Source organism: Erythrolamprus reginae, chromosome 4 (assembly GCF_031021105.1).
Source record: "Erythrolamprus reginae isolate rEryReg1 chromosome 4, rEryReg1.hap1, whole genome shotgun sequence".
Taxonomy (NCBI): domain Eukaryota; kingdom Metazoa; phylum Chordata; class Lepidosauria; order Squamata; family Dipsadidae; genus Erythrolamprus; species Erythrolamprus reginae.
The window spans coordinates 99,467,414-99,492,370 of NC_091953.1; the positions used below are offsets into that span (position 1 = coordinate 99,467,414).

Sequence of the window (24,957 nt, forward strand, 5' to 3'; positions counted from 1 at the left end):
TTTAGATTTAGTTTTTCCTTTTATTTCTCATTGCCAATGTTGTAAGTGCAATTTTAGACCATACATTTGCAGAAAGCAACTCAAAATCATTTCAGATAGTACCACGGTACAAAATCCCTGAGTAGAACTTCTTAGAGGCTTTCAAGTATTCCAAAAGTATGTTAAATATTTTCCAAGTACTTTTACTACATAATATTAGTAACTAACTCAAGATTTCTGAGTTGAATTTCACAAGAAGTTTGTTGAGTATTATTTGGATTGTGAGCAAATCTTAACTTTGTCAAGGGACATAGAGTTTGCTGGGAATTAATCTTACCCAACTTGTAAGGTTTACTTCTAATCTGTATATGAAAAGAATATGGCTGTTAGTCTCATAATATAGAAAGACAAGATCTAGCTTAAATTAAGAGCAAATATCCAAGTCTTCTCTTGCAGAGCTATTTTTAGAAAGGTTAAGCACTATTTTGTATCCTCTTAGCACTTCTTTACTTAAAATTTAGGAACATGTCCCTCTTCGGTTGTTCTAAAATAGTTTCACATCCTGATGGCTGAGTAATTCTGGGAATGAAAGTCTATACATTTTAAAATATGAAAAATGGGGATGAAGAGTGTTCAATACAAAAGTTGAAAAACACTTCAAAGAGTAAGGCTGATGATAGAAAATTAGAATTTCATTGTAAGCATAAATGTATATTTCCCTTTTCTCTTATTTTAATCAGCTAGACCTAAACATAACTGTTAATAAATGATTGAAAGTGAAATCAATTCTCTTTAGTAAGTGTAACATTTTCTTTTCCAAAAATACCAAATACTAAAACAGAGTTGTATTCTTCTGATCTACCACACTGAATGCAACTGTGCCTTTCTCCAACTGCAAAGAAATATATTAATCTTTATATTGAAGGTTCTAATACGGAGTTAGTAAGTTGTGTTCAGCAGTGAACATTTTTGCAAGGTTTTGTCAATGTCAAATTTGTATTAAATGAATAGTAGCTTTTATTCAAACTGAGGGACTTGATTAAACAAATGTTTCATTTGATGCAGCTGATCTTTGATTTGAAGAAAAGGAAAGAGACTGTACGCAAACAGAACTGTGAATACTTAAATACGTACTTTTAACAAGAGCTTGATTCACATGGTGAAATCTTGATAACTCAATGATCAAAAATAGTTTTCAGGTTCAATACTCATTTTAGAGGAATTTGAACAGAATCTATGTTTTTGATTGTGAAAAAAATCCTATTTTTTAATACAAGGTCATCTTTTGGGGAATAAACTCAACAACCAATTTGATATTAAGCAAATTACATCTCTTCAAAGCCTTTATTCAGTGAGAGTCAATATCTGCTGGAATGGCAGTTCTTCAATTTTCTTCACTTTGAAATATGGTATTGCGTGCCATCAAAACCTGGCTCAAATTCCACATAAACATGAGGAAGCTGAAAACATGGGTTCCTCTTTTTTGTTTAAAGGATTTCAATTTGATTTAAAATGATATTGCTCTGTTTTATAATTTTATATTTTCCCTACGTTGAGAACTGTTCCTTTGAGAGTTTGTTGGCTTTTTTTAAAAAAAGAAAAGCACTGTAAATAAGTCATTACATACTTTTAAATTTCATGGTCCTTTTGACAGAATATCGTGACTTATTAAAGACCATGATGAGAACTGCTGAAAGCCCCAATAGGCTTCCAAGAATTGATGGACCACGTGGACTGTATTCCTGTACAACACCTGAGAGAATAGGGGAAATTATGCGACCCACAGATGTAACAGACTGACCAAGACCAATGAGCATACCACTGGCCTGGTCGCCACCCAGCGTTAGTTCAAGTTCTGTAATACATGTACGTCCCACAGTGGATGAAAATGCTAAAAATGTACAACACAAAATGACTGTCCAAAGGCTTTCTGATATAGCATACAGAAACATAAACAGGCAGGAAAGGACAGTAGAGTGCAATAACATAGCAAAAGTATTGTGGCTATAACATCTAGTGATAGGTCCAAGGAGAAAGCCAGCAACTACTCCAAGTGTGCTACCATAACTAATTAGGTATCCAGTGAGCTTGGGTTTCATTCCAAACCTTTCTTCAAGGCCCAACACAAAATTGCTATGATAGAGCATTACTGCAACAGACATCAGGAGCCGTATCAAAAAAACATCCCACAGATTAGAATTTGCAACACTGTCAAGCCTCTTCATCACAGACGTAACTTGAAAGCAAGAGGAGATCCTAGGAGCAGCAGATGACATGGCTCTGTAAGGTGAAGTTGTAATTTGATGGCCGTGCTTTACTTCTTCGGAAATACTATTTCTGGATTTGTTAATAATGGCCCATTCACGACTGTGCATCTTTTTTCCATAATATAGCAATATCCAAAAAAGAACTGCAAAGGAATTTAACCAATGAGTTACACCATGACAGTTTATTACATGATCTCTTGACAACCTGATGAGCATTGCACAGTCATTTTATATTGTTGCCCATTAGGTACTGTCAATTGTAAAAAAATAATTAATGCAATGACACAGCTATGAATTAAGTAGCTCTTTTCTCAAGATAGTCAGGCAAGTTTCATACATCTGCAGCATAACTTTATCATATTTATTTATCTGATTAATATCCTGCCCCCCCCCTTCTTTTTGGTAATTGAAACAATATAAAAGATAAGTCAAATTAGGGGGAATATGTTCACAGAAATGTAATTCTTGCCCAACTGTGATTCAAGTATAAAATATCGGCATAAATCAAATCACATACCAGCATTCAAGACAAAGATGGAAGCACAGATGAATGCAGTCAGGTAAAAACCACCTTCCAGCTCTGTAAGATAGCCTCCAACAACTGGTCCCAAAATGAAGCCAAAATTTGAAATGGCATTGAAATATCCAATTACCAAGAGGCGCTCTCTCTTAGGAACCAAGTCAGAAATGAGTACTTTGGAAACGGAATGTGTATGTTTGAAAAGACCTAAAATTAACAAAAAAAAGGGTAGAGCAGAGAAGCAAAAATTCAAAACTCAAGTTGTTAAGTGAAGCACTGCAATTACTAACATAGTTTCCTAGATTTAGGTGCCCAAATTTTGATCATGTTACCATAGGGATGCTACAATTGTCATAAGTGTAAAAACAACAACAACAACAGTTGCGAATCACTTTTTTCAATGCTGTTGTAATTTTGAATGGCCACTAAGCAAGCCGTTGTAAGCTGAGGACTACCTGATTTGTAAATAAAAGCAAAACAGAGAACAAAATGATGCTATTTCAAAGTTCAATCAAATATCTGTCGACAATTTGTAAATCAAGTAATAATGTTTATTAAACATTTTAATGAAAAAAAAGTATGGCATTAATTTGTGGCAAATAAAGTCATACTTTTTAAAAAATGATGGTGGTAAGTGTACACAGTTCTCATAACAGAAAAAAATCAGTAGTGAAAAGACTAGCTAATCTTATATCCTGTAAACTGTCTACAAGCAAGACATGAGCAAATAGTATAATAATAATAATAATAATAATAATAATAATAATAATAATAATAATTTATTAGATTTGTATGCTGCCCCTCTCCAAAGACTCGGGGCGGCTCACAACAATAATAAAACAATATTACAATGAAACAAATCTAATATTAAAAACATCTAAAACCCCATCATTTAAAACCATGCAGCACACGTATACCAAACATAAAGTATAAAAGCCCGGGGGAGGAGTCTCAGTTCCCCCATGCCTGGCGATACAGGTGGGTCTTAAGTAATTTGCGAAAGACAAGGAGGGTGGGGGCAGTTCTAATCTCTGGGGGGAGTTGATTCCAGAGGGCCGGGGCCGCCACAGAGAAGGTTCTTCCCCTGGCGCCCACCAAATGACATTGTTTAGTCGACGGGACCCGGAGAAGGCCAACTCTATGGAACTTTATCGGCCGCTGGGATTTGTGCGGTAGAAGGCAGTTCCGGAGGTATCCTACTTATAAAGACAAGAAACAAGGTATACATGATAATTATATATCTGATGCTAGCAGAACCTGTATTACTAGTCATAGTGTTATTGTATGCCGCCCCGAGTCTTTGGAGAGGGGCTGCATTCAAATATAATAAATAAATAAAAAAAATATTTATGAGCCGAACTAAGACATCTCCAGAAGAACAGAGACATGTCAAGAAAGACCAAAGGACTGGTGATAAGCTTTTCCAAAAATTAGAGAGTGAGAGATCACTTGCTCTAGATGACTGCTCCTCAAAGGGAGATTGCAGGGCAGTGGTTGATTTGTGGGTCTGAGTGTTGGGAGATAGGGAAAGCCATCAAGCTCTTAATTGCGGCAGAGCGTTTAATACTATTTTTATCTGCCTCACTTTTAACATACATTTGGATTTACAATTATTTAAAAAGAGGTCTTTCAAGCAATAAGTGATTGCTGTCAGTTTAATTTTAAATAGAGAAACATAGTTAAACCTTTTTGAAGGAAGAATAAGAATAGAAGAATGGAATGGAATGGAATAGAATAACACAGTCTTCTAGTCCAATTTCCTGCTTAGGCAGGAAACCCTACACTACTTCAGACAAATGGTTATCCAACATCTTCTTTAAAATTTCCAGTGTTGGAGCATTCACAACTTCTGGAAAAAAGCTGTTCCACTTATTAATTGTTCTAACTGTCAGAACTTAGTTCTAAGTTGCTTCTCTCCTTGATTAGTTTTACCCTCAGGTGTTTTAGAGCAGTGTTTCACAACTTTGGCAACTTGAAGTTATCTGGACTTCAACTTCCAGAATTCCCCAGCCAGCATTTGCTGGGTGGTGAATTCTGGGAGTTATAGCTTCAAGTTTAAATTCTTGTTTACTAGGACTCCAAGGTTCCTCTCACAGTTACTATTGTTGAGCAAGGTACCACCTATGCTGTACTTATGCATTTTTTTCTTGCCTAAATATAGAACTTTACTTTCCCCCCCACTGAATTTCATTTTATTAGTGCCCAATGTTCAAGTCTGTCAAGATCCTTCTGTATCTTAAGCCTATCTTCTGGAGTGTTGGCTATTCCTGCCTGTTTGGTGTTATCTGCAAATTTGATGAGTTCTCCATCTATCTCCTTGTCCATGTCATTGATGAAGATGTTGAATACTGGGCCTAAGAAAGAACCTTGGGTAGTCCACTGCATACTTCCTTCCATGTAGATACAGTTCCATTGAGCACTACAAGTTAAGTGTGTTTGGTCAGTCAGTTTTGAATCCATCTGGTGATATTGCTGTCCAAACACATTTTTCTACTGATATTGAGTTGGCCATGCCCACCCTTGTTTTGTGGCTCCCGGTGTTTTCTTTTCTTGGAAAATGGGTCCAAATGGCTCTTTGGGTGTTTAAAGTTGCAGACCCCTTCCCTATGACATTCTACAATGTCAAAGTTGGACTTTGAAGAAGCAGAAAAGGAGCGGTATTAATACTAATGAACTTTAGTGTTGGATTCTCTTGAGAACACAGGCAACCAAGAAAACAAACCAATGAATTATTTAACAAATGACCACATTCAAATTATCTTACTTCAGACATATGATGTGAAGACCTAGCTTTTTAGAGAAGGTGGTAACATTTGGAAAGGTGAAAGAAAAGGACAGTTAAAGCAAAAATAGTTTATTTATTTATTTATTTATTATTTGGATTTGTATAGTTCCTTATATGTACCATGTGACATGCAGGGCAAATATATATTATTAACAATATGGTTTCTAAGAGAATATAAATATTTATAAATACTGTAATTGATTATAAAGAAGGGAAATTAGAAACCAAATATCTATCTACTTTTTCAAGCAATTTGTATTTTTCCTTCTGCATTGTTTTTCTTTAATATTTATAGACAACAAAAATAATAATTACACTGAAAAGTTTAGTATTAAATATTAAACTTAGGACATAAATATTACTATATAAAATTTATTTAATTCATATTGCAATTGCCTATCAATGCTAGATTCAACTTTCTGGGTAAACTTAAACAACCACATGCTCATTAGCATTTCAGAAACCTTAGTATTTTACCCTTATTTTTAAATATATAAGTCATCCAAATTGTCATAGTTCTAGTTAATACTAGTATGCATAAATGCTACTGTACCCAATTAATGTAACACATGGCTTAAATCTTATAATATAATGAAAGAATATTAAAGATAGTAAGATTTTCTCTTTCTCTGTTACTTTCTATATAGTTGCTAAGAATAGACATTGACCTTATTGCATATAATCAATTAATCAATTCATAATTACAGTTTCTCTGAATTAAAATGGCAATCTGATTCATCAGCCCCTTTACTAATGAAGTAAAGTTGGATATGAATAGAGAAATAGAAACTTACCCACAAAGGTTCGAGCAATGGCAAATAAAAACACATTGGTGGATATGCTAAGCACAAAATAACCTAATGCACTGAAGAGGATGCATACAAATAAGCAATGGGGTCTTCCAACTAGATCACTCCAAGATCCCTGGATAAGAAAACATAAATGTTTTGAGAACAGCATATCTGTTTATTAAACATGCAAAGATGGCATTCAAATTTAGATATGGGTAGAAGGTTCAATGAAATAAATAATAAGCTCCCTATAATTAATTTAAATCCCTCTGACTTGTCTAATTACTTACTTACTTACTTACATCTTTACCCATATTTTCCCAATAACTTACATCTAAATATATGACATCTATCATTTCTAAGTTTGTAGTTTTTTTATGACTTAAGAATATAAACTTACCACTAAGGTGCTGGAAAAGAGTTGAAGTATTCCATATAAAGATCCTAGAAGAAAAAAATAGTGAAATAAAAATATATAGATGATCATTCTGCAATAGATTTTAGTAGGAAGAAAGCAGATTATTCCTGATATCACCAGTAATACTTTTGGTTAGATACATTTCTTAAAACCATTTTTTGAAACAAAGGAGTTAATAACTTCAGGTGAAAGGAAGAATAAAGAAGTGGCATATATAATTCATCAAAAAAAAGTGCATGCACCAATATCCATGGTTTTTTTTTTAATGGTAGAAAACATGCCAAGCCACTGGTGCAGACTGAGATGGGTCTACTATTGTGAAAGGTTTGATTTTATGAACTTTTTTATGTAGATAAGACACTGGACTTTGTACTATTTCTGTTGAAAAAAGATAACAAGTAATGTAACCACTAAAACTGGGAAAACTACTCTAACCAGCAATTTTTGCTAAAGGATATCAAACATTCAAATGATTTAGTTTCTAAGTTCCTCCGAACAAAGTTGGTTTTCCAAGTGTCTTCCCTGAATACTCAGTTATAAAAAGTAGAGTCCCTGAGATTTTATTTCAGTAGTTGTTGCCAACTACTAGCAACAGGGGGCAGTGCTCATCTCAGTTTCAAGGCCATTGAGCCAGCACTGCCCAAAAACATGACCAGCATGATGTAGGAGCAGGTGATTACTTCCTCACAAAGGTGGTATCTATTATAACTGAAGAGTCAGTTATAATAATTGTATATTTCACACATCAATGGTTCTTGATAATTTTCAGTCAAATGAGGAAGCTCTGATTTTAGTTTATGAAATAAATTAAAGGGAGTTGGAAGGCAACTTAAGAGATCTTCTAGTCCAACCTTGTTCTTCTAGTCATCAAGTGGGAAACCCTATACCATTTCAGACAAGCAATTGTCCAATATCTTTAAAAACTTCCAGTGTTGAGTATTCACAACTTCTGGAAGCAAGTTGTTCCACTGTTAATTGTTCCAACTGCCAGGAAGTTTCTCCTTAGTTCTAATTGCTTCTCTCCTTTCATTCATTGTCCTAGAGGTTTGGAGAATAGGTTGCTTTGATGCTTTGGAGAATAGGTTGACTCCCTCTGCTTTGTGGCAACCTCTTAGCTATTGGGACACTGCTATCATGTTATCCCTAATCCTTCTTTTCATTAAACTAGGAATACCTAATTTCAGCAACAATTCTTTATATTTTTTAGCCTTTAGTCACCTAATCATCTTTATTGCTCTTCCCTGCATTCTTTCAAGACTCTTAACATTACTTTTATATTGTAGCAACCAAATCCGGATACAATATTCTAAGGCATTAGTGGTATTAACATTTCAGGTGATCTTGATTCTATCCCTCTGGTAGGATTACCTTGGTTATTTTGGCAGCCATATCACACCTCTCTGGCTTATAATTAAGTGACTGTCCACTAGGACTTCCAAGATTCCTCTTACAGTTACTACTATTGAGCCAGGTACCACTTATACTATACCTGTGCATTTGGTTTTTCTTGCCTAAATGTAGGACCTAACTTTTTTCACCATTGAATTTCATTGGGTGAAAAAAAGAAGGTTCTACACAGATGTTTGCTAAATTATGCCCATGTAAGCTTTTGTTTTAAAGAAAAGTCTTCATCAAGAGTAAGGAGGTTTATTATTGTAACCACAGGTAATTACATATCTTGTTATAAAATACAATAAAATAACAGTAAGTTACAACAATAAACATACTATGCCAACAAGGGTCTTATCCTCAAAAATGATTTGCTTCTAATTGCTAAGAAACTGGCCTGCTTACCTACCACTCCTGCAATTGTTGAACTCACTCCTAAAGATTTCACATGAAGGTTTAACAAGGGAACAATCATACTGACACCAAAGAAATCCTGGAAATAGACAAATATTTTTTTTTTAAAAAAAAACAAGTGTAGAATATTTTAACTGCATTTTATCACTGCTGCGTAACAATAATTCCTGAATAGGAAGACAAGAATTTCTCTTTTCTGTAGTATTCAACAGAAAGGGGATGGGGTGGCATATAAGGCAAATAAATCAAATCAAATATTTGCTTACAATCTTTTTTTCCTTTTTTTTCAAAAAATGAATTGCATAAATATTTCCAGACTTAAATTTTCAACCATGCTTGACAAAGATTATTGGGTTGTTGCATTGAATATAAAATTGTATATATCTTCATGAGCCTTTCTGAAAACTGTATACACTAATCCTACCAAATCATAATCAGCATGTCATAATAGTTTGTATTATTATGCATTATGTAGTTATCTTCCTTAGACATGATGTATACCTCCACTAGCATTCTATCCAGGTAGGTACAAGCACAAAAGTTGTAAACTAGTAACTGAAGGTAAATCACGTAAGAGGTTACAATACAGAAAGTGAACTTAATTTTTTTTTAAAAAGGTCAGCCATAGATTTGAGGAATTCGCTACTGAGCTCTTGTAGAAGACATCTTAAGGCTAATTCTAGATTCATTATTCTCGTTATCAAATAACAGACTAAGAGAAGATATTTTTCTGATTAAAATGCTCCAGAATGATGCTAGTTGAGTACAAACTAGTTTCATGTGGAATAAGGCAAAATAAATCATTTCAACTCTCAGAAGTGTGAGCCAAGTGTGAACCATATAGCAAAAGCTATAATTTTCTGGTGATTACATGCACAATTTCAATTTCCTATTGTTAATTTACTCCATATTCAACATGGAATTGATTGCCATAGTTTTCAGTCTGTGACACATTTAGCCTTCAGTGCTTTAACGCATAATATATCATAAAATTAATCTGAGTGTAAGTTTTGTGTGTGCCAACCTTTTTTTTTTATTATTCAGAGTAAGATATATACAGTACTGGTAATCATAAGCAGTATTTCTTTTAACTTGACAATTGAGAGCATGGTAATATGACAGAGAAAAAGTGTTTTTTTCCAGTGTAGAAGAATGGAAAATATATTAGAGTACAATTAGGGGGGTTGGGGAAATAAAGCAAAACAGGGAGACGTTAAGATCTTATTTCAGCCATGCATTCAGTTATCATGATTGAAAACTACTTAAGTATGTCCAAGTAAACCAACACTCCTTTAAACAACAGCATACTTTCCAAGCAGGACAGCTGGTAGTAGTATTTAAGAGACAGAAAAGTATCTGAATATGGAGGCTTTATTCAACTAAGATGCTCAAGAGCTGACTGGTTGGGTGGTATAAAAATGAAGGCAAATGAATAAACAGTGGCCAAAATGAAAATACTTTCTGAGGATCAGGTCATATGGTATTCTTATTTATCCTATACAGCACTCATTGGTTGGAGGATCAGAAATCACTTAATTCAGCAATACTTTCTCTTGCAGAGGAGATGGCTGGCATAAAATAATTAATAAACATATTAATTGTAAACTGTGCCTCATCTTTGCATATCGATGACCACTCAAAAATAATTCCAGGGAAACATGAGAAAGGCTGTGCCCTCTTCAGTGAAAATACTTTGCTTTTGTTCACGTTTATACCATACCTGTTATCTTGTACACGTTTTGACAAATAAATAAAATAAAAATAAATAAGAGAAAATAAATAAAATAAATAAATAAATAAGAAAACGGACCGTTTCTCTACAGAAAACCCAAGCATGCCACCTAAACTTCAAATTGTCAAATAACTCCCCATCCCGATCAATCTGCTCCTTTGCTTTTTCTTCCAACGCTCCAGAGACCGCAAGATTGCCTCTGAGCACATGCAGAGTGGAAGAGTCCGCCACCCATTCAGGGCTAAATGCGGAAAAAGTCGCCCAAGAAAGAAGAAGCTGCTGCCGGTTCCGGACCTGGCGGCCTATGGGCTCACAGGCCGAGCTTTTTACAAGCCACTGCGGTAACCGCGCAAACCTGGCCAGCTCACCAGAAAGCCCACCGCGTACAGACACAACAAGAATCGGTTGGGCCAAACAGCCCTGCCTCGGTATAACGACGAGAACGACGCTGCTACCGCCACCGCCTGAGGCCTTTCCACCTCCTCCAGAAAAGGGTTAAGCGGGTCGTTCCCGCCCCCATTCTCCATGCGTCGCGAAAGGTAGCGGGGAAGAAAACCCCGCCGCAGCCCAGCAGGCCCTGAGCAGGTGGGCAACCGGGCGACCGAAGGGGAAGAGAAGCGAAAGGCGGCCGCGGGCAAGCAGCTTCGCCGCGTAGGCAGATGACGGGGATGCGGGGCGGGGCGAGGCAGGCAGTCGCAACAACAGCAACCAGAGAAGTGACTGTTTTCTTTCGGCTGGCTGTCGTCGCAGGTTGGGAAACCGCCTTGAAGGCCCCCTTGCGCTCTTCCGGAGGCCTGATATAATTAATAAATATTGTTTGCAGAGGTCTTGAATGGCTTCCTCAAGGCATTTTGCAACGAGAGAGAATTCACGGTGTTCATTATAGAATAGAATTCTTTATTGGCCATGGGTGATCGGAGTTTGTCTTTGGTGAACAGAATAGAATTAGAATAGAATAGAATTCTTCATTGGCTATGGGTGATTGGACCCACAAGGAATTTGTCTTTGGTGAATAGAATAGAATAGAATAGAACAGAATTCTTTATTGGCCATGGGTGATTGGACACACAAGGAATTTGTCTTTGGTGAATAGAATAGAATAGAACAGAATTCTTTATTGTCCATGGGTGATTGGACACACAAGGAATTTGTCTTTGGTGAATAGAATAGAATAGAATTCTTCATTGGCCATGGGTGATTGGACACACAAGGAATTTGTCTTTGGTGTATAGAATAGAATAGAACAGAATTCTTTATTGGCCATGGGTGATTGGACACACAAGGAATTTGTCTTTGGTGAATAGAATAGAATAAAATTCTTCATTGGCCATGGGTGATTGGACACACAAGGAATTTGTCTTTGGTGTATAGAATAGAATAGAACAGAATTCTTTATTGGCCATGGGTGATTGGACACACAAGGAATTTGTCTTTGGTGAATAGAATAGAATTGAATTGAATTGTTCATTGGCCATGGGTGATTGGACACACAAGGAATTTGTTTTTGGTGTATAGAATAGAATAAAAATCCTAGGATACAAGCAACAAGTTACAGTCATACAGTCCTAAGTGGGAGGAAATGGGTGATAGGAATGATGAGAAAAAAACTAGTAGTAATAGTGCACTTAGTAAATACTGTAGTAAATAGTTTAACAATGTTGAGGGAATTATTTGTTTAGTAGAGTGATGGTGTTCGGGAAAAATATATACTCTCAGTGTACATAAAACAAAATATACATTTGTCAAGAATCATGAGTTTCAAGACTTATTCAGGTTTTTAAAACGAAGGAAATCCTTCAGGTAAAATTTAGTATTACAGGTTGCCCTCAAATTACAACAGTTCATTTAGTGACCATTGAAATAGGCAATGTTACTGAAAAAAAGCGACATTACAGTTTTTCATACCAACCTTGCAGCATTGCCATAGTCACATGATCAAAATTTGAACGCTTGACAACTAACTCATTTATGATGGTTGCAGTGTCCGGGGATTGTGTGATCATCTTTTGTGACCTTCTTACAAGCAAAAGGGGAAGCCAGATTCATTTAACAACCGGGGTGTGATTCACTTAACAACTGTGGCATGAAAGGTCGTAAAATGGGGCAAAGTTCACTTAAATGTTTCACTTAGCTATACGTCAAGGATTAGACGCATAAGATTTTGATGCAGTGGGATGAGATCTATGTTTAAAAGCAGAGTCTATATTTAAATGCCATTTGAGTTCAATGGAATTTAAACACCTGATAAATGCATGGGACTAAAGCAATCTCGGTGCATACTCGGTGCTATTTAGGGTGAAGTTGTCTTAGGCTGTTTGAAACTCAACTATAACGTACATAAAGGAAAAATAGAAAAATCACAACAAGGCTCTGTGATAGGAGCTATCCTTACTGTATTGCAAAATAGTTTCAGAGACCTGGATTTTAGAAATGTAATTTGTGAATTACTAAATGATACAGAGATGGGGAAGAAGTGATTTTAAACCCTGGACAGGAAATGATCTACTTGTATGATGCAGAATTTAAATATTCTGTTAAAGGGAAAGTCAAAATCATACATATCACATCATTTCCTAAGTTGCCATGCTTTTCCTAGGACAGTGATGGTGAACATTTTTTTCCTTGGGTGCTGAAAACTCGTGTGTGCGTGCTATCGTGCTTGCGCCAGTGCCAATGCCCATAATTTAATGCCTGGGGAGGGCGAAAACAGTGTCCCCTGCCACCCGGAGGCCCTCTGAAGAACGTAAATGACCTGTTTCTCAACTTCTAGTGGGCCCAGTAGGCTCTCCCAGGCTCCAAGGCTTCCCTGGAGCCAGGGGAGGGTAAAAATGCCCTCCCTCATCCCCCCAGAGGCTCTCTGGAAGCCAAAAATACAGTCCCAGAGTCTCTGTGCAAGCCAAAAGAAAGCTCGTCAGCACACACGTGCATGTTGGAGCTGAGCTAGGGCAACGGCTCATACGCCAGCAGATACGGCTCTGCACGACACCTGTGGCACCTGCCCTAGGATATGGTCCTGCTTTAAAACATATCAATTGAATAAAACAAAACATAATTGAGCCCCATGACAATATTAAATGTTGTACCTCATGATTCTTGAAAATGTATATTTTCTTTTATGTACATTGAGAGCATATGCATGCACCAAAGACAAATTCATTGTGTGTCCAATAATACTTGGCCAATAAAGAATTCTATTCTATTCTATTCTATTCTAGAGTAAGAGTAGAGTAATCTGTTCTGTTTTATTTTACTCTACTCTAGAATACAATAGAATAAATATCACATAACATTTAAAATATAAAAGGATAGACTAAAAGAAATAAAAACCAAATATGCGCAGAAATGTTAACTTTCAGTTGCTCATCAACAGACTAATGGGAAAACATAATTAACCCCACATCTTAACCCCTATGGCATCTTAGCGAAATGATCTGGCAATACAAAACAGGAAACTTAACTAGTCTGTCTACATTATGAACAGTACTGTAGTTCTTACTCTGCTCTATCTGAACCTTATAATAGTAACCCATGCCTTCATTACAACTCAGGTTGTAATGAAGGGAAATCTCAAATTACTCTACTCTCTACTCTACTCTACTCTACTCTACTCTACTAGAATATGATAATGATAATGATAATGATAATGATAATGATAATAACAATAATTTATTAGATTTGTATGCTGCCCCTCTCCGAAGACTTGGAGCGGTTCACAACAATAATAAACAATGTAACAAATCCAATACTTAAAAAGACATTTAAAAACCCACATCATTAAAATAACCATATAACTCAATCAAACCATACATAAATCATATTAGCAAGGGGATACCTCAATTACCCCATGCCTGGCGACATAGGTGGGTTTTCAGCAACTTATGAAAGGCAAGGAGGGTGGGGGCGGTTCTAATCTCCGGGAGGAGTTGATTCCAGAGCGCCGGGGCCACCACAAAGAAGGATCTTCCCCTGGGGCCTGCCAGATGACATTGTTTAGTTGACGGGACCCGGAGAAGGCCAACTCTGTGGGACTGAATCGTCCACTGGGATTCGTGCGGCGGAAGACAGTCCCAAAGAATAGAATAGGACTATCAAGTCAAACATACTTGTCACAGTTCTGCCTTTTGCCAGCTCATCTTCTGTGATTAACTGGTCTATTTAAGGTGTAGTTTGGGTAATGTAATCATCTATATGCTCCTAAAATTCTCATTGCCATGTTCATTATCTGGGAAAAATGATTCATCAAAGGCAACAAATTTTGAATCTCAAAATACAGAAAGTATCCAAAATCCAGGACCTCTGACTGTTGAAGGAATGAAATGTAGGAAAATTATTGCTCTTCATTATTATTGGTGGTGGCTGCTGTGGTCATGTGATTCTCATTTTCAACCTTCCTTGACTTTTCCCAGTCAATGTCACAAGCATTTGCTCCCAAACCCTCCAAGTAGCAGCCATTTACCTGTCTGCATGAAAGTGAAGGGAGAGAGAGATGGGGGATACTGAAAACATTTAAATACAAAGTGCACATTCAAAGAGTTTTCCCCTACTCAATAGAATTTTGTGAAGCTTGACTGTATAATGATAATACTGTACTAGTAATATTCATAACCAGTATTGAATATGTTTAGAAATATTATTGCAAACATTATAAAAATTATAATAAATCTTCCTTATGAGGAATGTTAAAACTGAAGACAAAATAAATGGCTCTAAACATTTTTAAAGCTATGACTTTTCAGTTTTATAAAAGGGAAAAAAGAATCAACATATAAGGAAAATACTGTGATAATTTATTCAGTATTTCAATGGACCTTTTTTAAAAAAAGTAGAGCAATTTTGTAGACATAGGGAAAGCAGCAAAACAATAATGGAAAACTGCATATCATACCAAACTAAATCCAATAAGAGTAAAAATAAATTAAAACCAGAAATGCTCTTAATCTGGTAAATTCTATATTATAAATGTGAATCTTAGAAGATTTTATCTTTATCACTAGAATGGATAATTGTTTCCATAAGACTGGGAGCCAAAGCTCCAGGGTGGATTTATTTTTCACAACGAAGCATAAGGGCTTAATTTTAATCTAAGTAATGCCACCGTGAGATTTTCCATTAAGATTTATGGAGTAGGTGGCACAGATGTTGTCTATTTCATAAGTAAATTGTTCAGATTTGAAATAAGTATTTTAAAAATAATATAAAAAATTATTTAAAAAAATCTCTTAAAGTAGCTTCTTTGTACCATGCAGTTCTAGTTTCAGGTATATTTTCAGACAGAAAATAAGTATCTAAAGGATTCAAATGCTTATAAAAGCCAGGTAGAAACTTTGCTATCTTCTAAGACATTGATAGTGTCAGAGGTTCTTTTATTAGAACATTATATTTGTTCATTTAGGTGAGATTAAGTAATGTATGTGATTTATAAACCACTTCAATTCCCCCCCAAATAGCTCAAGAACTCTAATTGATAACATTTTTTAAAAAAAATAATTGCAAGGTATGACATAAGTAGAAGAGACACTGTTGTGGGATACTATGAAACCATGCACTGGAATGAAAATAGCTAATATTTATTTAGTATTTTAATATTCTTGGAATTTATTTAGTATCCTTGGAAGACATATTTTTGGTCAATGTATATGTCTGAGTAATCCACGTTTCCCAGCTTCATCTGCCTTCATCTATTACAGAATGGCTATGTTACAGATTTAATTGTTGAGGAAGCAACATTTTCTGGGCTTTTGCCAGTGGGCCTTTTCTACTGTGGTCTACACATTGTGGAATTTTCTACCAAAAGAGATAAGGTTGGCTTTATTTATTTGTTTATTTGTTTGTTTGTTTGTTTGTTTGCTTGTTTGTTTGTTAGATTTGTATGCCTCCCCTCTCTGTAGACTCGGGGCGGCTCACAGCATACAATAAGTCTGCGGAGAGGGGCGGCATACAAATCTAAATAATAAATAAATAAATAAATAAAACAATTCATAACATATCTAATAAATTTAAAAAACATTAAAAAAAAACCATTATTAAAGCAGACATACACACAAACATACCTTACATAAATTGTATAGGCCCGGGGGGGGGGGGGGGTGATGCCTCAATTCCCCCATGCCTGATGGCAGAGGTGAGTTTTAAGGAGTTTACAGAAGGCAAGGAAGGTGGGGGCAGTTCTAATCTCCGAAGGGAGCTGGTTCCAGAGATTCGGGGCCGCCACAGAGAAGGCTCTTTCCCTGGGACCCGCCAGACGACATTGTTTAGTTGATGGGACCCGTAGGAGGCCAATTCTGTGGGACCTAATCGGTCGCTGGGATTCGTGCAGCAGAAGGCGGTCCCAGAGATATTCTCGTCCGATGCCATGAAGGGCTTCATCCCTCTTGAGCCTCCACAGGTCCCTCAAGATGTGGTTATGCCAGTAGCCCTGGAAACCCCAGGAAATGGGTGAACCTTCTATTAATACTCCTACATTTATTATTCTCTTTTAGTTCTGGTTTTATAATTTATAATTATTTTAATTATTATATAATTGTTTTAACTAATGAATGTATTTCCCCCCCCCCATTTTTTACAGTAAAAAAACATTGGTCAAAGTAAGATTCTATGAGATATATAATGATACTCTATATATTTGATAGGTAGGTAAGTAGGTAGGTAGGAAGGAAGGTAAACAGACAGATAGACAGACAGAAAAAGAAAGAAAAGTTACTGTATATAGTCACATTTTTAACCAAAGTACCATGAAAAATGTGCTACCCATGAATAAAATAACCCTTAAAAAACAAAACAAACCAGTATACAGTATATATATAATTTTGCAAAAAAATGTTTTTTTAAAAAAAAAATAGAAATACCGGTACCTTATATATATACACTGTAAATACCTTTTATATATATATATATATATATATATATATATATATATATATATATATATATATGTTTTTCTTAAGTCGGATCACCCTGGTATATTTAAGGAACGTCACAGCTCCTTTTTTGCCTCTAGGCCCAACCCAGGACCACTACAAGGCAGTTAATATAATCACATTCACCATCATCAGGCTGAAGTTCCAATCTTTGTGTTGTTGTAAATGGAATGTTAGCAACTGTCATTTCTTCCTAGTATATAGTGTGGGGGTGGAGATTTGTTTTGAATGTAGCAAATAACTTCAGCCTGATGATGGTGAATGTGATTTCGCCGAAACGTCGCATAGACATGCAAAATATTACACAGGGCAAAACCCGAACTCAGAACAATCTACATACATATACCCGTGAAAATTTACGAAAACAAATATATATATATATATATATATATATATATATATATATATATATATATATACACACACACACACACACACACACACACACACACATATATATATATGTCACATGGTTTTTTTTGCTGAATTTGAACATTAAGGGAGGCTAGGATAGACAGTATATATATAAGGTATTTACAGTATATATGTATTTCTATTTTTTTTTTTAATCATTTTTTTTGCAAAATTATATATACGGTATATATATATACTGGTTTTATCCCAAGTCAGGAATGTACAGCAATTTCCAATTATAGGTTCCAGTCTTGATATCTGTCAGTCTCTCTGTCCACCATCTTCTAGCATAATTTTTATTTACAAGAATGCCTTGCCCTTTTATAGACTCCCTTGTTTTGTATAGAATGTACTTAACCTGTGCAGAAAAAGAAAAAGAAAAAAAAGTTAAGTGAAAAGGAGAGGCAAGTCAAGAAATGTTGGAACAGAAATGTTGACAAGAAACTTGCTTTCCATAGTAGTAGATGCAGAAAACATCTGTTTATATTTGAAATGGAAAAATAATAGTACAGCCTGTTTTCTAAAAGCATAGTTGTGTTACTTGGCTGCCCCTAGAAATCACCTTCTCTATATCCAACTCTCATTAAAGCATAAAGAGTCTATGAAGAGGGGCGGCATACAAATCTAATAATAATAATAATAATAATAATAATAATAATAATAATAATAATAATAATAATAATACAAAGCAGGACCTTCTATATTTCTGCTTTCTTGTGATGATAAGGGCATATTAGATGCTAAACTCTTCCCTGCAGAGATGTGCTTTTAATTCTGATTTTGAGCTAGACATGTATACATTCATTTAAAGACCATTAAAAAAAGCAAGTGGGCGCCACATTTCAGCTTTAAATGTCTTGATTGCTGCCTTGGTATGAGATAGTCAATCAGTCAATGAGGCCCAAGTGTTTTTATCTATCTGATGATATGCTTCTGCATATCTGATCTGCAACTTAGTTTGTACAGCAGTTTATGTGTTTGCTTGTGACAGAGAAGTTCTATTCCTTTCCCCCTTATAGGAAGAAGATAAATTGATTGGGGTGTGTGTATGTGTGTGTGTGTCTCATATACTGTATCATGTTTCACCTTTTAAGTTGCATTACTGAAACAAACTAACTTTTGTACGATATTTTAATTTTTCGATTTTCAACTGTATACACACACACACATATCTACATCTCATCTATATCTATATCTATATCTATATCTATATCTTGTCAGCATTGGATATTGAAATCCAACCTAGGCAGAATAATAAGGGGACAGTAATTTCATCCCTCTTCTTCATATGTGGATGCACCATGTGCAACAATATTTCGTGCCAATAACTAGCTAAGGGAAGGTCAGCTATTTTTGGCTGGTCATACCAGCTAAGGAAAATACTGTAAAGTTCTTTCAGGGAGTGTCCCAAAATAGAAGTCTATCTTCATTTGTTAGGTTGCAGTTTAATTGAACACAAATCCAAGCCATAGCATAAGCAACATAATTCTTAGCTAAATTTATCTAAGAAGGACATTTCTCCCCCACCATCCTGAAACATATTTTTTAGATTTATCAGTTATTTTTAAAGAACAAATCAGCAATGAAGTTGAGTGTTGGAATATTTTTTGGAGGCTTATTTGGAGCGCTTGGGATTTTGTTTTTTCTGGTTGCTTTTGGGACAGACTATTGGCTTTTGGCTACAGAAGTTGGGAAGTGTTCTGAAGATGTGAATCGCACTAGGGTTAGTATACTTTCTATTTCTAGGCATAATCTTTTGCAGTGGTATCAGAGATGTGTCTATTTTGTTCTTGTTTAGAAAACTATTGAACGATTTTAATATTAACTTCAGCCAGTAACATTCAGGAGGTTGCTTTCTCTGATTTCTATTTTTGTCAGTGATATTCAAAATTATGTAATAATGAGCAATCCAACCTAAAACATAGAACATACGTTAATACAAGTACATGATAAATTCTTAATTTCTTTTGTGCAGGAAGAGACAATTATGTTCCACCATGAAGGTTTTTTCTGGAGATGCTGGTTTGATGGGAAGATTGATGAGAATCCTAGCAGTATGTTGAAGTTTTGGTACAGTAAGTAATCTGGTTTTGATCTAATATGTAGAATAGTTCTTACATTTAAAAAATTATTTGCTTTAATAAGTTCTATCTGTAGAAAGAAACATTTCTGTATGGCAAAATGGATCTTTGTGAGCATTTTCATTATCCTTCTCTCTGCTGCATTTCTCTATTATTCTTTCAAAATCTATTCTAGACAACTTCCCAATTTTCCAGATATGTACATATGTTTGTCATGGATATTATTCTGCCGGACAGAGGTCGAAGAAGGCTTATTTTTTTAAGCTGCTTTATATTCAAAGTATTCAGTAGAGATTAAGTTCAAACACAAGAATGCAATGGTTTGCAACACTCCAACAGAACAATCCACTAAAAAAATAGCATGTTTTGTTCTAACAGAGTGACCATGTATGCAAACATAAAAACCATAATCTTAAATTTGCAGAAATGTGACCAAAATGAAACTAGGACACTTCTGCACATGCCTGCATAAATGCATTCTACAAATACTTCTAGCAAGGCTTCACATAGTGATATAAGCAAGATTGAATAGCAACTTCATGTTTGTGCTTGTGCAAGAGCTGCACAAGCTCTTGAATGAAATGGAAGAACCTATATGGATATATCTTCTTTTTTCTCATGCACTGCTCTAGAGCAAGTTGTTTTATAAGTGAAGAGCCAACAGAGCCTTTCTATATACTGTAAATACCTGGGTAGCCTGGCACATAAACCAACTCACTGAGCATCGGGTATTCGTAAGCATTATACATTGAGAACTAGAGAAACACAAAATTATAAAATGATGGTTACACACTATTTTAATACTTTGGGAATTATAATAGCTATTTTTCATAGAAGTTCCTCTTAAACATTTAAAGTATTTATCCCACTTTTCCATAAAAAACTTATTGCTGTCTGTAGGATCATAATTTAAAAAATTGCATCAATAAAAGCTGTAAACTATAGCAAATTTTTAGTTAAAAATCAAAACGTGCTATAAATCTCTAATATCTCAAATCTCTCTTTCCCTCTACCCATCCACCCTTCCATATTAGACCATTCAAAAGCACTCTCTGTTTTCCATGCTACTCTCCAGATACCAAATGCGAGACAGTGAAAGTCTTTAGGACTCTAATAGAACAAAGTTAGAAGGAGACTTATCTACTGAAAGATTTTTGGATGATATAGTAGAATTTCAAAAATGTTATGGAATGTACTAATAGTTTGAAAAAGTAGAGAGATTGAAGAAATGGGGAGGAACAGGAATGGGTGTTATATATTTCTTACATTTTCCTTATCTTTCATAACATAGGCATCTGGGAATCAGAAAAAGTCAATGAGTGATTTTTGTTTGTTTGTTTGTCTTCAAAATGTAAATATAAGTGCTAAATGAAATGCTAATTGGAAATAATTGGCAAGTATATATATCACTGGAAAATGTCTTGAATTCTCTAGGGCAGTGTTTCCCAACCTTTTTTGAGCCATGGCACATTTTTTACATTTACAAAATCCTGGGGCACACCACCAACCCAAATGACACAAAATGACACCCCAAGACATTCTCCTCCTTTTCCATCCCTGTCTCCTCCCCACCCTTGTGTGTGTGTGTGTGTGTGTGTGTGTGTGTGTATGTATACACTCCTGAACCATTTCCAAAAACAGGTGAGGGCTGGGTTTTTTCTCTCTCTTATCCTTTGGCTTTTTATCATATGCTTTAAATCAAGAGTCACTTCTCTCTCTCTTTTGTTTCTCTCTCTTTCTTCTCATTCTCTGTCTCAATCATTTTCTCATTTCTCTTTTTTCCTCCCCTTTTTGTTCATTTCTCTCTCTCTCTCCCTTCTCCTTTTCTCTCTCTCTTTTGCTTTCTTTCTCTCTCACTCTTGCTTTCTCTCTCTTTCGCTTTTCTTTCTCTCTTGCTTTCTCTCTCACACACTCTCTCTCTCTTTCTTTCTCTTTCTCTCTCTCTCACTCTCTCTCAGCAAAACCTGAGCTTCCTTCTTCGCGGCACACCTGATCATGTCTCGCGGCACACTAGTGTGCCACGGCACACTGGTTGAAAAACACTGCTCTAGGGAAGTCCTTTACTGCTTCTGCTTCTCTCTGAATCAATTCAAAGTGAATCAAGCAGTGCTATTATTGCTACCAAAACTTCCTCCAGTGTAGTAGTTTTTCTTACAATAACCTAGTACAGATCATGTAACATTTTTTTAATTTTTATTTTTAAATGTATATGCTACCTGACTACGAGAGACTGCAATTTGATCCCTACAAGAATGATTCTATTAAAAGCTGAGTATAATTCTTTCTCCCCCAAAAAAATAATTCAGAGTTTTGGATTTTAGACGTATAGGGCCAATTATTCATCCACTAGCATAAGCTTTCCAAAATTCATAAAATTGACATGTATAAAAATGCAAGAGAATAATATTGCCTTTGTTATTGTTTTTCAGCGAACCAGTCACCTTCTAAAAACTGCACCCATGCTTATCTCTCTCCATTTCCTTTTTTAAGAGATTCCAATAACTCAACCACCTATAATTCTGCAATAAGTAAGTATTCTTTGTTGCAATTATCATATTAGAGCTTTGAATTCTTCACGTTCAATTCCAGATCAGCTGTTCAGAAAGCATAGCAATAGCTATGTAGTAGTAGTACAGTAATAGTTAGAATTATAGGCAGATCACCACTTCTGCCATGGAAGCCCTATTTTGGAATTGAATCCACAGTGTTGCATTGTCCTGGGAAGTTGTTTCTTGTGTGAATAGACCCTCTACAGTCATAACTCATTTTTGATCCTCAGAGGCAACAGGTTGGATTCTACAGTATGTTCATATGGGTCATTGCTCTACCATGTTTTATTATTGTTGTTGTTATTTTTACTCCCAAAACATCTCTCCAAAGGCACATTCCTATGGTGACAATAAATATCATTGTCTTGAATCTCTCTCTGTGTGTGATTGCAACTCAGGTTTGATTCCTGGTAACAACTGGCAACAGGTTTAAGCAGATAATCTGATTTTCAGTGATCTTCTTCTTATTGTTAACTCTTTATACCATCTCATATTCTGTTTTCACCAATAAAGAAATCTGATATTTAAAAGGAACCATAATCCTAAAGGAGACCAACATTCTAATATCCTGACTTGTCCAATTGGAAGGGTGGAGATAAGATATAATATATGATCTCTGTATATATTCAAGTACATCATATGAGCTCATGGTTAACAAAGAAAAAGAGTGAACCATTTCTAGGGAAGAACCAGTCTCATGGTGGTTTAACTTAAAATTAACTTGTCAAAAACAGCACTTCACCGCTAGCTGAAAAAAGATGGTTGGTATCCATTAGTAGTGTCCTTTTACCTTGAAATTGAGTCCAACGTGTTTAAAGCCAGATTACATTGTGCCTTTAAGTAGCATTTCCAAAATAAAGTAGCACAAGAATTGAGAAATAGATTGAGTGAGGTAAAAAAATTAAAATACATTACATTAAATCAAATTATCTTATTGAGATATTGGTAATATGATTCCTTCCAATTGCTTCCTTTCATAGATGATATGAAAAAAGGTGAGGGGCAACATTTTGAGTGAAGAGGAAGGGAAAAAGTCAAGATAACACCAGCACTCACATAATCAAAATCCTGCTTCTTTTTTATGTGTTACGATATCTTTAAAAATGGCATTTTGATTGTCCTGGCTTGAGCATCATTTGACTTTTTTTTTTTTACCTCCACAATGGTATTTTACATATTGATCAAATATGTGATTGGTCAAATTTCAAGAAGTAGTCACTCTATTCACTAATTAAATCAACCAACCAACCAACCAACCAACCAACCAACCAACCAACCAACCAACCAACCAACCAACCAACCGAGAGACCTCTTTTTTGAGCCCCCTCCCCCAATTCTTTGGAATAACTTCACTCTTATATTTGGAGGACCACCCTCCCAGAGTTCTATGAAGACAGGCATGGAATAGAAGTTAGCACAATAAATGCAAATGTAAATGTAGAGTTGATAAGAAACTGTTGGGCTATACCATATATGATGTTGTTGCGGGGTTTTCTGGCTTCTGTTTTATGGAATGTTGTCGTGAGCTTAAATTTCATAAATTCCTATTATAAAAAAGGGTCAACTAGATGAAAAAAAAGAAATTGAGAAATCTTGAGCTTTCAGACCTACTGCCCAGAAAAGGTAGGCAAATTTCTGCAAAAAGGAAGCCGTTTCCCTAAAGAAACTTGTATTGTGAAATATCATTCCTTTTCCCCTCTCCACACTAAACCACTTTATTTGGGTACGGTATATAAAAAACATAAAATTGCAAATTATTGCATTAAAAAAAAATGAAAACAGAATCCTGCATATAGGAATTATTCTTATTCAGTTTTCTTGGAACCTTTCCAATATCAAATATTGAAGATAGAGTCAATTTGTGGACTTCTTTATTAATTCTACTGGGGAAAAAGACATACTGGTTATGTCTATGCTTAAAATCAACCTGAGAATAGGGAGATTATTTTCACATTTTGCAATCACTCACTCACTCACTCACTCAATCAATCAATCAATCTACAGTCAAGCTTCTTTTTGAGAGTACTTCTAATTCTGCAAGTTTTATGATTCAATGAAAACATTAAGAAATAATGTAATAATCTTTTAACTGGCAATATCATCATGATAAAAATCAAGCTCTTATACCTATTCACTCCTGTTTGTTTTCCTGTTCCCAACTCTTTTATATTTTTAGCCTTGTGAAACATTGCCAAAACTAGAGCTGTGACATGCTGCAGAAAAATGTTGTGATGCTTAGTTATGGAAACTATTTGTATTGCAACAACAGAAAGCATATGGATTTGAAATCTGTAGCATCACTTCAATGAATTTTTCTTCTACTACTTTGGAAATACCCTAAGTATAAATATTACCCCAAATTCCATTTTATTTATTGATAAATTATATTGTGTAAATGAAATAATAAATTGCTTCATTTTGGGTGGCAAACAAATTTAATGATGATGATAAATTATGTTTTCTGTGTGTATGTGGACAAATGCAGAAAATTTATGGAAATAACTCTTTTTGGGACCCCAAATTTAAAGTCATATTTAACTTTCTAAAAAGAGTTGGCATCAATAATAAGTATCCAATTCCTTAGTCATATTAGTCCTTGAATAATAATATTTCTGATTATAAAAAAGGAAACAAAGATGAAATATTTCTTCATAAATTCCTCAAAAACAAACTACCAAAATAATTTTGACTGATCTCTCCT

General features: G+C 35.2%; 3 protein-coding genes across 8 annotated transcripts in view; 2 read left to right on the forward strand and 1 right to left on the reverse strand.

Annotated features, from left to right (window-relative positions):
• Positions 1-10,973, reverse strand: MFSD9 (major facilitator superfamily domain containing 9). 2 transcript variants are annotated; one of them, XM_070751059.1, is made up of 6 exons: positions 10,664-10,973; positions 8,555-8,642; positions 6,743-6,786; positions 6,346-6,475; positions 2,764-2,973; positions 1-2,389 (listed from the first exon to the last, which is right to left on the reverse strand). In XM_070751059.1, exons 1-6 carry the CDS (start codon positions 10,820-10,822, stop codon positions 1,599-1,601), a joined length of 1,422 nt encoding a protein of 473 aa, XP_070607160.1. In that variant the 5' UTR covers positions 10,823-10,973; the 3' UTR covers positions 1-1,598. The 2 variants fall into 2 exon arrangements, with proteins under 2 accessions (XP_070607160.1, XP_070607159.1); XM_070751058.1 differs by having other exon boundaries at positions 10,284-10,739.
• LOC139166873 (complement factor H-like) overlaps positions 1-24,957 on the forward strand; it is a 1,233,958-nt gene that overhangs the window by 866,106 nt on the left and 342,895 nt on the right. The gene's annotated exons all lie outside the window — the stretch shown is intronic.
• The window catches only part of TMEM182 (transmembrane protein 182), a 26,417-nt gene continuing 12,002 nt past the window's right edge, over positions 10,543-24,957 (forward strand). The window contains exons 1-4 of one of the 5 annotated variants that reach the window (XM_070751065.1): positions 10,564-10,880; positions 15,983-16,096; positions 19,602-19,701; positions 22,137-22,235. In XM_070751065.1, the coding sequence (XP_070607166.1) occupies positions 19,614-19,701; positions 22,137-22,235 (187 nt within the window). In that variant the 5' untranslated portion in view covers positions 10,564-10,880; positions 15,983-16,096; positions 19,602-19,613. Of the gene's footprint in view, positions 10,881-10,986; positions 11,046-15,982; positions 16,097-19,208; positions 19,350-19,601; positions 19,702-22,136; positions 22,236-24,957 lie in introns of those variants that run through there. The other 4 variants (XM_070751064.1, XM_070751061.1, XM_070751062.1 and 1 more) reach the window with 4 other exon arrangements.

What these genes read in the sequence shown, in the direction of transcription:
- MFSD9 (XM_070751059.1), bottom strand. Translation starts at nt 10,822, where the DNA reads ATGGAGAATGGGGGCGGGAACGACCCGCTTAACCCTTTTCTGGAGGAG. An exon ending in TGTACGCGGTGGGCTTTCTG is followed by an intron (nt 8,643 to 10,663) that starts GTGAGCTGGCCA and finishes GTCTATTTCCAG; the next exon opens with GATTTCTTTGGTGTCAGTAT. An exon ending in CATTGCTCGAACCTTTGTGG is followed by an intron (nt 2,974 to 6,345) that starts GTAAGTTTCTAT and finishes TGTTAATTTTAG; the next exon opens with GTCTTTTCAAACATACACAT.